General features: G+C 41.4%; 1 protein-coding gene across 3 annotated transcripts in view; it reads left to right on the forward strand.

Moving 5' to 3' along the window:
* Positions 1-16,675, forward strand: part of Unc13c (unc-13 homolog C) — a 483,555-nt gene that overhangs the window by 407,518 nt on the left and 59,362 nt on the right. For all 3 annotated transcript variants that reach the window (XM_060384763.1, XM_060384762.1, XM_060384764.1), the window contains 2 exons: positions 9,918-10,006; positions 16,348-16,497. In XM_060384763.1, coding sequence (XP_060240746.1) covers positions 9,918-10,006; positions 16,348-16,497 — 239 coding nt within the window. The remainder of the gene's footprint in view (positions 1-9,917; positions 10,007-16,347; positions 16,498-16,675) is intronic.

Genomic DNA, 16,675 nt, shown 5'->3' on the forward strand with positions numbered 1-16,675 from the left:
CCAGAGCTTCTGACAGCCTGCAGGGTCACCCACATACTGCCCGGCCTCTTTTTAAAACTAATGTCTTAAGGGAAAAGCATGCCACAGCCAGGAGAGACAGACACGGAGCTCTATTCTATCCTATCATCTTCCGCAGTAATACACTTTATTATTTTGTCACTTTTGATGGTTTATAGCTGCGCTAACATACCATAAACAGTGTAAGCAGCAGCAAAAATCTTGGCTTCTTGTACTCTTTTATTGTGTTTATTTTTTCGTGTCTATGCAGACACACACAAAGCACAGCTTTTGCCTTAAAGCGATGATTTTCAAAGTATGGGTCACGACTGGTTCAGGGGTTGAACAGCCCTTTCACAGGGTTCACACATCAGATATCCTACATATCAAAAACTTACATCATAAGTCATAAAAGTAGCAAAATTACAGTTATGAAGTAGCAACAAAATAAGTTTATGGTCGGGGGTCACAGCAACATGAAGAACTGTATTAAAGGGTCACAGCGTTAGGAGGGTTGAGATCAACTAGCTTAAAGGAAATAAGAGATAGTTTATTCTAGAGAAGAGTTGAGTGACCACGGCACAGGAACACAGGCTGAGGAACACAGGCTGAGGTCACCCCAAATTCCAAGTTCCAACCTGGATTCAGTTTCATCTACTTTTGTCATTTTACAGAACTAAAGAAGTTATAAATCAAAGCAAGTTTTAAAAACACATTGGTGGGTACGTCAGAGAGACAATTACAACAAGGTTGTGGGAGATTTTCCATGGGCCTCAAGTGATGACATTCCAGCCTTTGGGCTGGTAGAAGTAGCTGGTCCTCTCTCCCCCTGCTAGTCAGAGTAGCCCATGCAATTGATTCGTGGAGCATTCTGCCCTGACACTTGAAGTTCAGTGTAACAGGCTCAGTGCTGGGAAGCAGACAAATGGTCTAAACAAAGGGAGGCTTTTCTAAAAGGCGATGCATAAACAACAACAACAAAAATCCAGACAGAACCTGGCACATTTCTTCTGTCCCTGAGTCCTCCGGGCTTTGTACAGCCCCACACATAGTCCGAAGATACAGATAAGAAGCGCTATGCACCTATCCAACCAAGCTGTTAGGAGGCGTACATGTTGCGACAACATTTTCAGATGGGAATCGCTTCAGACCACAAGCCCCCGAGAGTGCTTCTCAACAGTCTCCTCACAGCCCCAGCAGCATGATACTTCACCTGAGCCTCAGGTACCCACCCTGGATAAAAGGATTGTGGACTATGTTCAAAAAAAAAAAAAAAAAAGAAAGAAAGAAAGAAAGAAACCCTGTGATTAGAAGCTCTAGAACCTTTCTAGCCACCCACAAAGCCGAGGGACAGTGTGTTGTGTATCAGGGAAGGTAAAAAACATCAGACGAAGAGGGAAGACTGTTGTGTAGTTCAGAGAGAGATGTAGCTCAAAGATAAAGAGCACATAAAAGTAGAAATAGGACCCAAAAATGTGCTACGTGTTCACCAACTCAAAGCTGTAGAGGAAATCCAAGAGACGGAATCTCTTCCCACCCATTTGTCAAGGCTGAAGAAAGTGCCTTACGATATCTAAAGGTTGATCTGAAATACCGTAATGGTTTCTAATTACAAACACTGTCTAGTTAGATGAGAAATACCACTGAGGCTCTTCAACGTTCTGAAATCAGAGTTCAATCTATGAATTTAGGAACAGTGACTGATGCTTCTACAAAAGCATCCATGCCCTCCCAGGTGGGATAAGGAAGATGCAGCTGTCTGCCTCTGCGTGTGATCACGTGAGTTCTTGAGGAGGGTCTCTCCAGAAAGAAACAAGAATACTGAAAACAGAGTACCAGCATCAGAGCTGCAGCATTTGTGATTATTTACAATACAGACCAAATATCTTATTTCTGACAGCATATCACAATATCCAGTGGGATCTCATCACGCTACAAGGAGATTGCTCTAATGCCAGGTTTACATGGAATTTTTGCTGATTTCCCAGTTGCATTTTAGGCTGAACTAGGGCTCCTGAAGTAAACAGGATCTGAAAAAAAAATGGAACAGTTAGAGTGAATCAACCTTTTTGAAAAAAAAAAAAAAAAAAAGAGCCAGAGACAGAAAAGATTGTGAGAAATTGCTGGAAGCCATTCCCTGTTGAAAGCCACCTCAAGGGCTCAGAAAAAGCTAAATCAAACTTGAGTTTATTAAATCAACTCCAGGAACAACCTTTAAGGGGAATGGAAAGAGAAATCAGAAAAACGATACAACTTGTAAATTAGGTGAGAAAGTACTAAGTCAGAGCTCCAAGAGGACAAGTGAAGTAGAAAAGATGTTTCAGAGGCATGATTGGTCATTATCTTGGTAAAGAGAGGACTATCGAAGTCAAACATGACTTCTGCATTTTACCAATCAGAGAAAACAAGAAGAGAAATAAATTAAGCCAGACAGCAAATGAGTTCCATATTTATATGTTCTGATGGAGGTACATGTGGACCCTCAGAAGGAAAAATCTAGGAAACTAGACAAGATGTCCAGGGGTGCTGTTTAGGATGCAGGGAAGAGAATTGGGAGTCCTTAGCATAGGAGCGGTAGCTAACACTGTAGACTTGAATGTAGCTGCTCGGGGGAGAGTAGGATGAAGAACAGGAAGGGAAGATTGAAGGGCATTAACATTTAAAGGGTATATAGAGGACTTGAGATCAATAGGAAAAAGGACAAGCCTTGGGGAAACAGAGAAGGAAATAAGGGCTTGAGAGGTAAACAGCAGTATCAGCGGAGGCTGAGCGGGGTAAATAAGATCACCAGATCTGACGGTAAAGAGATCAGGGTGACCTATAGTGTGCTCTGCAGTGGACTGTCCAGCTCAGAAGCTATGCCGCAGATGACTAATGGTGAACAAGAGGGAAAGAAGTAGCCAGATGTTGGTGGGAAGGTTGTTTCACATAATTTTGGCTTTTCTTCTTCCATTAGTCTATTTTTTGTGTGTATGTGAATATTATCAGAGTGTATTTATAGAGCAGGAAAGCAAGATTAATAACGGAATGATTCAGCAGGAATCAAGAAGTGAGGTTGGTTAGAGGCACGAGGCCCAGAGGGAGGGAGGAAGTCCTCAGCTGCACAGAAGGCTTCCAGGACATCAGGCTTCGGTTTTCATAGAAATGGTGACAGACTTTGCCTAGGACGAAGCTTAAGTAGAAAAAAGGTTAAAAGATCTAACGCAAAAATAGGGAAGGGTTTAGATATCTGCATATTTGATGCAAAAAATATATATATATTAAGTGTTTTAAGTTGAAAATACCGAAGCCTTTAACCACCAGACAAATAAATCTTGGCCTCCTTTTCCAGGAAGAGGAGAGGCAGACAACACGGCCGGCCCTCCATAGCTGGAGACCTTCGGGTGGGTAGTGAGCACACTGAGGCAGGGCTCCGAACCACAAAGCAGGGCACCCTAGAGGCCCTCGGGAAAGAAAGGAAATGGGGCAGCAAGAATATGTGGTGAAGAAAACGGCACGCTGAAGAGCGTTGGAACTCCCGTGGCATCTATTTTACAGGCGACTTTAAGGAGATACCAGAAGCGTTTCCATGTCCTTTTGCAGCATACTGGCTGTAGCTGCGGCAAAACCTTCATATCAGCTTCACTGTCGGTTCTTTTGAGAGGGCGAGGCCGTACGTACGTTCTGATTAGAGCCACCGAGAGAGAATCGGTGCTAGGAAAAAGAAGCAGAAATTCATGCCGAGTCGGTATGGTAACTGAATTCTGAACTGATGGCAGGGTATAATTTGACATGGTCTGGCAAGCAGTCAAGTACTTGAAGTCAAGAGTAACTTGATAAGTCAGAATATATTGTTGCTAATGAATAAAAGATTTTATTTCAAAATACTATTAATATTAAATATGTCTATGAAAAATCATACTGGCCATCAGGATAACTCTTGTGAGGAAAATTGATGGTTCGGTGCATCATCTCCAGTGCCCCCTTTCAGACATTTAGTACACGCAGTTCTTACAGGACTCTGGAAAAGATCCATTGTCTTGCTTAGGAAGCTAAAGGTCTATAGAAAAGACAACACAAGAGTTTTGAATACAAAGTAATAGGAAAAGGCGCAGTTGGTAGAAAGGCTAGAGCTACTGCCTGCCTCTGGTAAGGAATGTCTGGGGAAGGTTTGCAAAAGGAAGTGAGAAATTATTTGTATTTTAGGTAAATAAAATAAGAAGCTAGGTGTGCTGTTATATGGCTTTAATCCCAGCATTTGGGAAGTGGAAACAGGAGGATTTTTGTGTACTAAAGGAAGGAAAAAAGGGAGGGAGGGAGGAAAGGAAGGGAGGAAGGAAAGAAAAGAAAAGGAAAGGAAATGGAAAGGAGGAAAGGGGAAAGCAAAAGAAAGAGAAAGAGAGAGAGAGAGGAAAAGGAAAGAAGAAGAAAAGAATGTAAATAAAAGCTTGGATACTAACAATCTTTTTGCAAGACTTTTTTTTTTAAAAAAAACGTGTGTCTGTCTATGTACATGTAAGTACAGTACCCATAGAGGACATAACAGGGCATCAGATCCACTGGACCTTGAGTTATAGGCTGTTGTGAGCTATGAATGTGGGTGCTGGGAACCAGACTCTTGTTCTCTGGTAGAACAGAAGTGTTCTTAACTGCTGAACCATCTCTCTAAGCCCCTGCTAGCTATCTTAGATACAGTCTTTTCATAATCGGGGCTCAGTGATTTAAAATAACTCAGTGATATAAAATGTCAGTTTCTATCTACATGTGACTAGAGTTTGTCCTGCACATTAGGACTAGATTTTACCATAGCAGATTTTGACATTCCTAAACCTTCTCATAAAGAACATATGAAATCTGTTTTGTCAGCTTTAATACAAATTCAGAACTTGATTCATCATCTGTAAATTGTTTTTTAGTATATTCCTCTCTGCACAGAAGCTTAATTTACATAGCTAGCCAATTAAACTCATATACATATGCTAATTCAGTTACTAATTTATTAATTTATTATCAGTATTATTCCAGGACTGTTTTAAACGGCTAGCATTAATTTTAAATAAGAATAAAAATCAAGTCTGCTTTCATCTTTTACCTTTCATATAACCAGGCTAATGTGGAAAGATTTATGAAAATGTTGCATAGCTTTTTTATTTTTCCAAATAGCCAATAATTAAAAAAAAAAAAAGCTGTAAATAATTTAAGCCGTGGGGTCTACCATTTCTTAAATCTGTGGAGAGTTTGGAGGAATGAGAAAAATTTCCAAAGTTTTTGCATATTGAAAAAAAATGCAGAACGTAAGATTGAAGAGATGGCTCTGTGGTGGTTAAGAACACTTGCCAGTCATCCAAGATGGGCCCCAGGTTTGTTCTCGGCACTCACATGAGAGAGCTCAGGGCGACCTGCAACTCCAGCTCCATGGGATCTGAGAACCTCTCTGGTCATCCTAGACATCTGCAACCCACATGCGTGTATGTGTGTGTGTGTCACACTAAAAATCTTTATAAAATGAAGGATAGTAATTACTTTACTCCCAGTTTTTCATAATTAGACAAATATATTTTATAGTCATATTCCTAACATTACAAAAAGCATACAGGTATTGAAAGAAACACATTGACCTAAGAATTGCTTTGCTTGATTTGGTGGCGTTATTTGAACTGGGTAATAATGGAAAATAAAAATCTTCTTTTAGGCTTTTTTTTTTTTCATTTAGTCTTGTCACATAAAAGAAGCCCTTCTATCCATATTTATTCTGAAATATGTGTCTATCAAAATTCAAAGTGTCAGTCAGTGTTTAAATGGTTGTAGTCTGACAGTTTTGATTTGTATAAAAATAACCAGTTATTTGATAAGAAATATTTGTTTTTTTTTACAGTAACCAATTCTTGCTAATTTTTTCTTTATTAATTACTCTTTATTCACTTTGTTCCCCCCCCCATTCCCTCCCTTCTCCCATCCCAATCCCTCCCTTCCTCCACCCTCTGCATGCATGCCCCTCCCCAAGTCCACTGATAGGGGAGGACTTCTTTTCCTTCCTTCTGACTAGGATCATCAGGAGTGGCTGAGTTGTCTTCTTCTGTGGCCTGGTAATGCTGCTTCCCCCTCAGGGGGAGGTAATTAAAGAGCAGGCCAACCAGTTCATGTCAGAGACAGTCCCTGTTCCTATTACATAGGAACCCACTTGGATACTGAACTGCCATGGGCATCTATCTGTGCAGGGGTCTTAGGTTATCTCCATGCATAGTCCTTGGTTAGAATAACAGTCTCAGGAAAGACCCATGTGCTCAGATTTTTTGGTTCTGTTGCTCTTCTTGTAGAGTTCCTGTCCTCTCCAGATCTTACTGTTTCCCACTTCTTTCCTAAGATTCCCTGCATCTGCCCAAAGGTTGCCCATAAGTCTCAGCATCTACATTGATAGTCTGCAGGGCAGAGCTTTTCAGAGGTCCTCTGTGTCAGGCTCCTGACTTGTTCCCTCTTTTCTCCTTCTTCTGATATCCAGCCTCTTTGCCTTTCTGGATAGGAATTGAGCATTTTAGCAAGAGTCCTCCCTCTTGATTAGTTTCTTTAGGTGTACAGATTTTAGTAGGTTTATCCTAGATTATATGTCTATATGAGTGAGTATATACCGTGTGAGTATATATCTTTCTGCTTCTGGGATAGCTCACTCAGGATGATCTTTTGCAGATCCCACCATTTGAGCAAATTTCAGGATTTCCTTGATTTTATTGCTGAGTAATATTCCATTGTGTAGATATACCACAATTTGTGCATCCATTCCTCCACTGAGGGGCATCTGGGCTGTTTCCAGCTTCTGGCTATTACAAATAAGGCTGCTACAAACATGGTTGAGCAAATGTCCTTATTGTGTACTTGAGAATCTTTTGGATATATGTCTAGGAGTGGTATAGCTGGATCTTGAGGAGGCGCTATTCTTAGTTGTCTGAGAAAGCGTCAGATTGCTTTCCAGAGTGGTTGTACAAGTTTACATTCCCACCAGCAGTGGAGGAGGGTTCCCCTTTCTCCACAACCTCTCCAGCATGTATTGTCTCTTGAGTTTTTTATCTTAGCCATTCTGATGGGTGTAAGGTGAAATCTTAGGGTCATTTTGATTTGCATTTTCCTGATAGCTAAGGATGTTGAACATTTCTTTAAGTGTTTCTCTGGCATTCGATATTCCCCTGCAGAGAATTCTCTGTTTAGCTCTGTACCCATTTTTTAGTTGGATTACTTGATTTTTTGCTGTTTAACTTTTTTAGTTCTTTATATATACTAGATATTAGCCCTCTGTCAGATATAGGATTGGTGAAGATCTTTTCCCAATCTATAGGCTGTAGTTTTGTTCTGAGGACAGTGTTCTTTGCTTTACAGAAGCTTTCCAGTTTCATGAGGTCCCATTTATTGATTGTTGCTCTTAGAGTCTGTGCTGTTGGTGTTCTGTTCAGGAAGTTGTCTCCTGTACCAATGAGTTCAAGGGTATTCTCCATGTTTTCTTCTAAGCGGTTTAGTATGTCTGGTTTTATATTGAGGTCTTTGATCCACTTGGACTTTAGTTTTGTGCAGGGTGATAAGTATGGATCTATTTGCATTTTTCTACATGCAGACTTCCAGTTAGACCAGCACCATTTGTTGAAGATGCTGTCTTTTTTCCATTGAATGGATTTGGCATCTTTGTCAAAAATCAGGTGTCCATAAGTGTGTGGATTTATGTCAGGGTCTTCTATTCGATTCCATTGATCCACCAGTCTGTTTCTATGCCAGTACCATGCAGTTTTTAGTATTGTTGCTCTATAGTACAGCTTGAGATCAGGGATGGAGATACCTCCTGAAGATCTTTTACTGTAGAGAATTGTTTTTAGCAATTCTGGGTTTCTTGTTGTTCCATATGAAGGTGAGAATTTTTCTTTCAAGGTCTGTAAAGAATTGTGTTGGTAATTTGATGGGAATTGCATTGAATCTGTAGATTGCTTTTGGATAAGAAATATTTGTTCACAAATACCTAAGATAAATTAATGGGGAAATGTCATCATTTCCTCTGAGTGGCTCATGGAACTATTTGGTATGACTTTCAAAGTATTATTGCCTTAACAAATAAACAAATAAAACTTACCTCAATAAATATCTCACACTAATAAGAAAACCAGGGCTGGAAAGATAGCTTAGAGGTTAAGAGTGCTGGCTGCTCTTCCAAAGATCCTGAGTTCAATTCCCAGCAACCACATGGTGGCTCACAACCATCTATAATGAGATCTGGTGTTGTCTTATGGTGTGGAACCATGCATGTGTGTAGAACACTACATATATAATAAATAAATAAAATTTTAAAAAAGAAAACCATACCATTTTCTTAGAGACGATAGACCTGAGGGTGGAAGCTGTCCTCATTGTATTCATAGGAGTAGGGAGCCTAGGGGATAAACCAAATGAGAGTGTTTCTCTCTCTACAACTTTATCCAAATTTATTCTGGAAAAAAAGTTAGTGTTGAAGCCACTGTGAAGCAAGTAGAGTGAAAACATCCAGGCTGCCTGGGGTTGGAGGGGCTGTCTACCTGTGGCCCCTTTTCTTGGGGTATCGCAGATTATCATGTCCTGGGGAGTGTTCTTGTGACCTCACAGGGACACTTCTTTAGACAACAACCCTATGAGTTTCCATCACTAGAAGCTCTCACACTTGTTTCCTATACTTCCCAGGTCTTTGGTTTATAGGTCATGAATTTATTTGTTTCACTTTGAGAAGTTGGCTCTACCCCAACCTCTTTTCATTAGAGGACCAATTTGTCAAAGAGCTGCACATGCTAATGGAAGGACATTTAATTTCTGAAGGCTCAAAGGAAGGAAGATTGACATTTCCATTTCAGAGACTGTGACACATCATCCTTTACATGAATTTATCTCTTCTTGATGGTATACATTTATTAGAAGGTCTTGTTTATAATTCAACTCTACTTTTAATTTGCAAGAACACAACCAATGGGATAAACATCTATAGATGATAAATTCCATGTTGATCTTTCACTGTCATTACAAAAATTAATTCTTATAAATAAACAAATAAATAACAAAACTTTGACTCTTCCCCTGCGTTACACAGGATACCCTGGGAGAAAAACCAGACCAGAACTCTCCTGGAAACACAAGGGCTTAGGAGACTTGTTGGTCCTACTCCTTACAAAGCTAGAAAATACCTGCAAACACCTGCCAGTAAGACCGGGCACGACACAGGCTTAGCTGTGTCATCCAAAAGTCTAAAATGCAAAAATGCTCCAACTTGAAGATGTCTTTAGTGTCTTCTTGGTTCTCAAAAGGTTTTACATTTTTGAACTGGTCAGGGTTGAAATAACAATTGTCACGTGAGCAAATGCTACGCAAAAAAAAAAAAAATTGCAAAATCAGAAAAACTCTGAAATCTGAAAGGCTTCTGGTCTGTGGTATTTTAGATTTGAGATACTTAGCCTGTTCTCAAAAGTTAGGGTGTGTTTTTTGTTTTTTTTGTTTTTTGTTTTTTTATCGTTGAATGTTATTTTAACATGCCCATTCATTTGTGGCTATATTAAAGACTGAAATATATTTTCAATCAAAGCATATCTTCAATTAGTGTTTATGGTGTATTGGATTTTGCAAATCATGAAATAATCATGTTCTGGGGAGTATTCTTGCCATGCTTTGCATCCCATCACTATAACCAAGAGAAGCTTTGCCCTCTAGCTCTTACCTCCTTCAGCATGTTATTAAATCAATCAATATTCTCTACAATGAGAATCCTTACTGGTTTCTTCATTTTTCTGAGTCTTTGCATTTTAAAGACCAAAAAAATGAGAAGAAAAAAAATATGTTTCTACTGTTGTTTGGTCTTGCCATATTACAAGTACAGTGCTTCTAAGAGAAGTAGACCCAAGCTTCCTTCTGAAAACTCCCAAGTGACGTTCTTTATCGTCTCTCTGCAGCTAGACCCCGAAGCTAGCACTATTCTAAAAGAACTTCAAATTAAACTCAACGGGGTTCTGGATGAGCTCAGCATCACTTACGGAGAAAGGTAAGCATCCTGATGAGTTGTCTGACTGTATCAGGTGTTATTCGTAATGATTACTCATTTTGCTTTAGGACCCGCTCCAAGCATCATCTCCTCTGAAAAACCTTTCATGACCCCAGGATCCAAGAGTGATGCCTTGCTGAAAGATGTCTGTACATCCTTCACCTTGGTGGTGCTCACAATACCCAGCTCTGGGCTTTGATGGACTCATTTACTTCCCTTGCTTTTCTCTGGGGGCAGAAATCTTAGCTCAGAACCATTTGCAATGCCAGCGTGAGCTAGAGAGCAGGGGGTTGTGGGGGGAGAATGGAGGCAGGGAGGAAGAAAACTTACATCACAAGCATGTTCTGCTCATGCCTGGCATGTCATTCTCCTTGCCTCTCAGAAAAGTGATACCCAGCTCCAGACCAGATGACCTCAGTGTCACTTAATGTTCATGATCCAGCTACCTCACGAGCAAGAGTTTAGAAACTATGGGCATCTATATTTTTAAAAGTCAACTTGCCTCATCTAGGGTATGTTTTTAAAGAATGAGACGTAACCTGAGATCAACTTTATTCTGCCCCCGTATGATAGAGCAGACATTTTACTACCAATTATTAAAACAGGTGTAAATTAAATATATCTTGGAAGGAGTCTGTTAATTTGATATAAAATTTGTTTTAAATATCAGTTAAATAAGCGTTTGCTTATTGGTTTAAATTATGTGTTCAGTTTCCCCATGTGGCTGTAAAATTATCTTCAGGGCAAAAGCTTGAATACTTCTCCTCTTCAATTGGGTTCTAGAAAGATAAATGATTTGTAAACACTTAATGATTAGTAAGGCCATACTTACTGAGAAAGACTAGGGGAGTCTGGAAGCATTGTGTTTTCTCAGATAGCAGAAGGAAGCCCAGTAAAGCCCCAGACAGAGTTCTGTTGCTTGTCAGAGGCATGTTCTCAACGTCTCTCAGCTTGGAGAGTGTCCTCAGGGAACAGCTCAGACACAGAGCTGGGGCATCCTGGCTCTGTAGAGCTTAGTACATTTCTTTTCCCTCTGCCCTACATTGAGCTCAGTATCTTGCCTCTGTGCTGTGTTGCTAGTGACCTTCATGAGCCTGCTGACTCAGCCTGACTGTTAATCAGCAAAATGGAGGCTCTCTCTACCTTGGGTCTGAATGGCAGGAGTTGTTTCAGAGATACAGGGGCGAGATACGGGACTCAATTGCTCTAGCTGGAGAAGTGACAGTGATGGGGCCTTGGCTCAGCCCTGTGGGGCCCGCCTCCATTCTTTTTGTGAATTAATGTGTTAACCAAAGAAAAACTTTAAAGAACAAAAAATGCAAAGGAATAAAAAAAAAAAAGAGGTTGCCTTTAGCTATGAAAGGCAGCAAAGAATTATCTAGAAAAGTTAGAGGACGTAAAGGGGCATCTAATAAAGCAAGATCTGCTTATAACTTTATGGGAAATAAGATAGCTAAACAAAGCAGAAACTATTAGATTACTCTAATAGTTGATTTTTGTAAACTGTCTAAATCCTCTTGATGAGAAAGTTTTGATTTTGTGTTTTGTTTAAGAGAGAGGAAAGCTGAATATATTAGCAAGATTTATCATCCAAAAAAAAAAAAAAAAAGATTTATCATCCCACTGTTACTCCAAAGACTAAATCACATACTCAGATTTGGAAAAAAAAATCAAGACAAACTTTGGTTATGAAAGAAAGATTGGTGCTATTAGGGTTGTAGAAGTGCATTATTTTTACAAGATTATATTTGAGGACAATTTTATTAGAGTTTAAAAGAAAAACACCAGGAGAGCCAAGCTGTAAATCCCAACAGTTGCTTGGAGGACGAGGAAGGAGGGAGAAAGAAAGGAGAAATGGAGGAGGAGAAGGAGGAAGGAGGAGGAGCAGGAGGGGCAGGAGAGGAGAAAGGAGGGAGGGAAGAAGACGGGGGTGGGAATGGAAGTCTGGCGGGTGGTGGAAAGAAGGGCTTTAGAGGAAGCAGATAGGAAGCCTGAAGGGTTAGGGAAGCCTGCCCCGTAGCAGTGACAGAGAAAAACAGGTGGAGTCATGAAACGGAGGCTGCTGTGCTGCAGCCCAGCAAGCTACTGTGCTGGAGAAGCGTTGAGAAGGAAGCTAAGCAGGCAGTTGCTCAGCCCGTCTCTTCAGCGCGGCCTAAGCTGAGCCTTCTTTCCTCAGAGGTGGCCTCACCTTCCTCAGGGGCGCTCTTACCTCTCTGACAGTTGGTCCTCTAAACCAAGCCATCAGAATGTTAGACCTCCACCCAGGCTCATTTCTTCCTCTTGACCAGAGTAAAACCACCTTATTCTTAATGGCTCTTTCTTGCGGCTGCGCCATCCTCTGACACAAGAGTATCATGTATTTTATCCTACGTGCCAAAACTCATAGCTGCCCAGGACCCAATTTTATTATTTTTAAAATATCAGAACAAATTGAGTCCGGTTACGGTCACTTGTGTTCTTGAAGTAAACAGGCCACCCATCACGCTTGCCTTGTAAGAAGAATAATTATTGTCTGCTGTTGCTATGATACGGCACACACAGGTGGGTGGGAAGTCCGTAGGGAGCCGCTCAGCGTTGCAAAGTCAGTCTGGAGGACTACTGAGCTTGCTCCTTTGGGGTCGGAGACTTCTAAACAAGGAGAGAATTCACTCCAAAAGCCAACCGCCTCTCCTGTCCTTAAATCTTTCAGACTGTTTTCAGTACGCTTAGCTGTTAGGTTGGCTTCGCGAGAATTCAGGATGGAGGCAAACCCCGGTCGGAAACCTTTCACAGGCACCTGGCATGCTCCCAGATCACCTGCTTCCTCCACAGACCAAGTGATTTCATGTCGGTGATCAATTGTAAAATGGTCTAGAAGGTTCAAAATGTGTGCCCCTTAAATTTCTGCTTACACACACACTGCTCACTCATTTCGGTTCAGTCCATTTCTTTACTGGAACCATTAGTGCCAGAAGCTGCCTGGACTGAGTGTAAATAATTGAAGGCTCTCTCCTAGGAACTCTCAGAGGGAGGGTTTGGTCCCTTGGGTGCCAGAGAAGGCTGCTGTCATTAGTCACCGGTTTTACTTTTAGTCGAGCTGGGGAATAATATCCTTTTCAAATAAAAATAAAAAATAAAGGAATTGAAAAAGAGAAGACCTCGTGAGTGAATTCACTAAGCAAATTGTAGTTTGGTTTATTCTAGACTCAGGCAAAAGCAGAATGTCTTTGTCCATCAACGCTGTGAACCCTTTCTTCAGATGCCCCACTGCACACCCTGGCTGCTGATTAAGTTCACAGGCTGAATCTGCTCAGGAGCCTGCGTTTTACACATTGGAAACCTGAGTTTGCTGTGCTTTGCTCAGACCCTCTCTTACCTCAGTGTATTGGCTTGCAATTCAGGAGGAGAAAAGGTAGTTACTTTAGAGGTGGCTACCGCCAGAGGGACCATTGATGCCACTGTCGTCAGTCAATCAAGTAGGCGTTTCCCACATTCCTGTGCTCTGTCATTATATCAGATATCTGTGCTAGTTCCCTATCAAATATATACATCGCTGCAAAGATGGATGCCTGCCCGATTCCTTCCACTCATCCTTGTAGACACCAAAGGCCAACAACAGACATGGCCACATAAAAGCTGATTGGTGAGGGTTTTAAACTGATCATGGTGAGAGCCCCCAAGGAGGTTATTTTAATGTAATATATAAACAGGTGCTAAAGGAGCCACATCCATATGGATCAGGTGGCAAATAAGATGTCAGCTATGCGACACTGTCATAAACAGTGAAGAAGCCCAAAGAGAAGGCAGGAGCCAAACATTGCTAAGTACCAAAATGATGGTGGATATAGGCCCTGACCTTGAGGTGTTTAGAATTACTAATCAAGGGTTTATAAACCCACTATTGGAATGCCAGGAAAAGAAAAAAAAAATACCCAAATGGTCTAATTTTAAATCTACTGAGTGCTTTCTATCTTTGGTAAAATATAAAAACTAAAAAAAAAAAAAAAAAAAAAAAAAAAAAAAAAGAAAGAAAGAAAAGAAATACTTCACGGCAGACTCGGTAAAGTATTTTCCACAAGGTAAAAGGTAAAATGAGTGAGCGGTCTCACGTGTGTGGACGAGTTGTGTTCATTTTGTTCATTTGTGCGTTCTAATCACTTGGAACCATGCTTGGCACACAGTATGCATTTATTAAATATGTGTACATGTGTGTGCACAAAAGACCCCACACGTATATCCTATTTAATTCAGACAGCAAGCAATATATAGCAAAGCTCCAAACCTGAGGAAAAATCTGAGGAACTGATGCTTCTGTAACCTTCCTGATAGCATGGCCTGTGTTATCACTGTTTACGGAGGGGTGAGCAGGAACAAGGAGGGAGAAGAACCAGGCTGGATTGATTTCAGTGTTAAGGTCATTTGCCACCCAGTAATTTGGACATTTCCCGTGCCTTCTTTCCTCCTAAGTGGGTGTTCCCCTCCCAAATGCACCTATGTTCTAATTATCCCTGTTGTCAGAAGCATCTCAGTAATGAATGTCACGCACATCCACTCCTTCAGACTCCCCCTTGCCTCTCTCAGGTAAAGACCACCAGCATCAGTGCTGGAGATACGGAAAATAAATGGAAACACTACAAGGGGAACTCTTCCAGGCTATTTAAATCCTGAGTGATGGGACGGGAGGCAAGCGGAAGGCGGTACCCCAGGGGTGCACTTAACCAACACTCACTCCTTAATAGCTTTATTGTAGTGTCATTGACATACAAAACCTGTATTTATTCCGGGCACACAACTTGATAATTCCAGATGCGTATCATTAGAAAGCCGTCCCCACATTTTAGCTTAGTCACCTGTCACGTCTGCAGAGCTGCCATTTGTTTGTGTTGAGAAAGCCTAGCTAAAGACATATCCTCATACTTCTGTCTATAATAATACACCATCTTACGTTATCATCCCAGTGTTTCTCGAACCAATTACTTTGTGCCAGGCATCGGAACCGATTACTTTGTGTCATCGTGTGTAAAATAGGTTCTTGCTCTGTGAGAATTTATAGTTAATAAAAGTAATAGGTAGTAAATAGATAACTGAGCACACACCATGTGTCAAGTAATAGGCAACGTAATGAAGTAAAAACATACAGAGTGGCTAGGGCGCTCAGGGGGCTGTGACTTTGTTTTGAGTTATTTAGGAAAGGACTCTGCAGAGCTAGGATATCCCTCAGACAAATGAGATGCCGGGAAGCTATCAGCATTTCCCTGGAAGAAGGACCCTAAGAGTGTCCATAAGATATTCAGGGGTACATCAGACCCAGAAGTTATCAAGAGCTCCAGGGATGCTGTTATGCCTTCGCGGCCACAAACATCAGAACAGAGTGGCAGGAAAGGACTCCCTCAAGTCTCTGTTGTCCATTGTCATCCTTGCAATGTTTTCAGATTTTTCTCTAACTGGCTTTGGAAGCTACCCAAGACTTTTGACCGGGGCAGCAAAACCTGGTCTCTCTTGTAAAGGGATCTGTCAAGACTTGGACAGAGCGACAGTTGGAGGGCGAAGGCTGGTGATAGGTTGACCGAACAAGCACATTTTGGATCTTGTAAGCCGTCAGATTTATGGTACTTCACGGAAGGTTATGGTTGCTCAGATGGCGGCTATAAGGAACGCAGACTTGCACATGGACAGTTTACACAGACGATTTGATGAAGTAGTATGGGGTTTGATGAAGAGTGTGGGGTGTAAGCCAGGGCTGCACAAGTAGATTTGGAACCACAGGCAATTGCCAAGAAAGGGGTTCTTGGACCAAAGATTAAGTTCAAAGCATCTCAATGTGTAATATCTAGATACAGCTGAGTTCAATTTGAATTTCACATGAACAGTAAGTGATTTTAGTACAATTACGCCCCAAATATTAGAACAAACACTTTTACACAAAAATATTTACTGTCTGAAATTCAACTTTAATGGGCACGTTGTTTTTCTTTAATGACTATGAGAACGCTACATAGTCATAGCCAATTGGAAAGGAGTTGCCGGAAAGACTGGAGAAAACAAAGAGGGTGTGGAGTTACAGAAAATGGGGAAGAAGGGAGGTCCCAGTGCCCATAGTCTCTCTGGAGTAGTCAGTTCTCCGAATGCACTCAGAGGCCCAGCAGCTGTCCCCACCGGAGACGGCAGCTGAACGAACAGCATGCCTGTTGCATGGACCCACCTGAAGAGCAGGTCTGTTCCGGTCTGTTCTGCACACAAAGATCCAAAGCACATGTTCACAGCCACTAAGCCTTGCAGGCAAATGAGGAAGGAAAACCATTCCATCCGAAACGGTTCAGTCTATCGACGTCTCCTCCAGAGCTTGCGTTCTCTCTTCTCAGTTTCCAGCTTGTGATCGAGGAGTGTATAAAGCAGATGGGTGCCGAGATGAGTCAGATGCGAGCAAACGGAAACAGCGCGGCGAATAAAGGCAGCGCGGCGATGGACGCAGAGATTGCGCTGCGGCCGCTCATGGACTTCTTGGATAAGACGTAAGTTGTTGGCCCACTTTACCTTTGCTTGTTGCCTAGAATTTCTAATTCTGATTTCTAATCCGTTAGGGGAGGTTTTGGTTTTCTCTGTACACAGTGATTGTAAAAGAACTTCCTGGGAGATGGCTCAATGAACATGGTATTCGCAGGCTAGCGTGAGGACCAGGGTTTGATCCCC

The sequence above is a fragment of the Meriones unguiculatus genome, chromosome 6 (genome assembly GCF_030254825.1).
Source record: "Meriones unguiculatus strain TT.TT164.6M chromosome 6, Bangor_MerUng_6.1, whole genome shotgun sequence".
NCBI lineage: Eukaryota > Metazoa > Chordata > Mammalia > Rodentia > Muridae > Meriones > Meriones unguiculatus.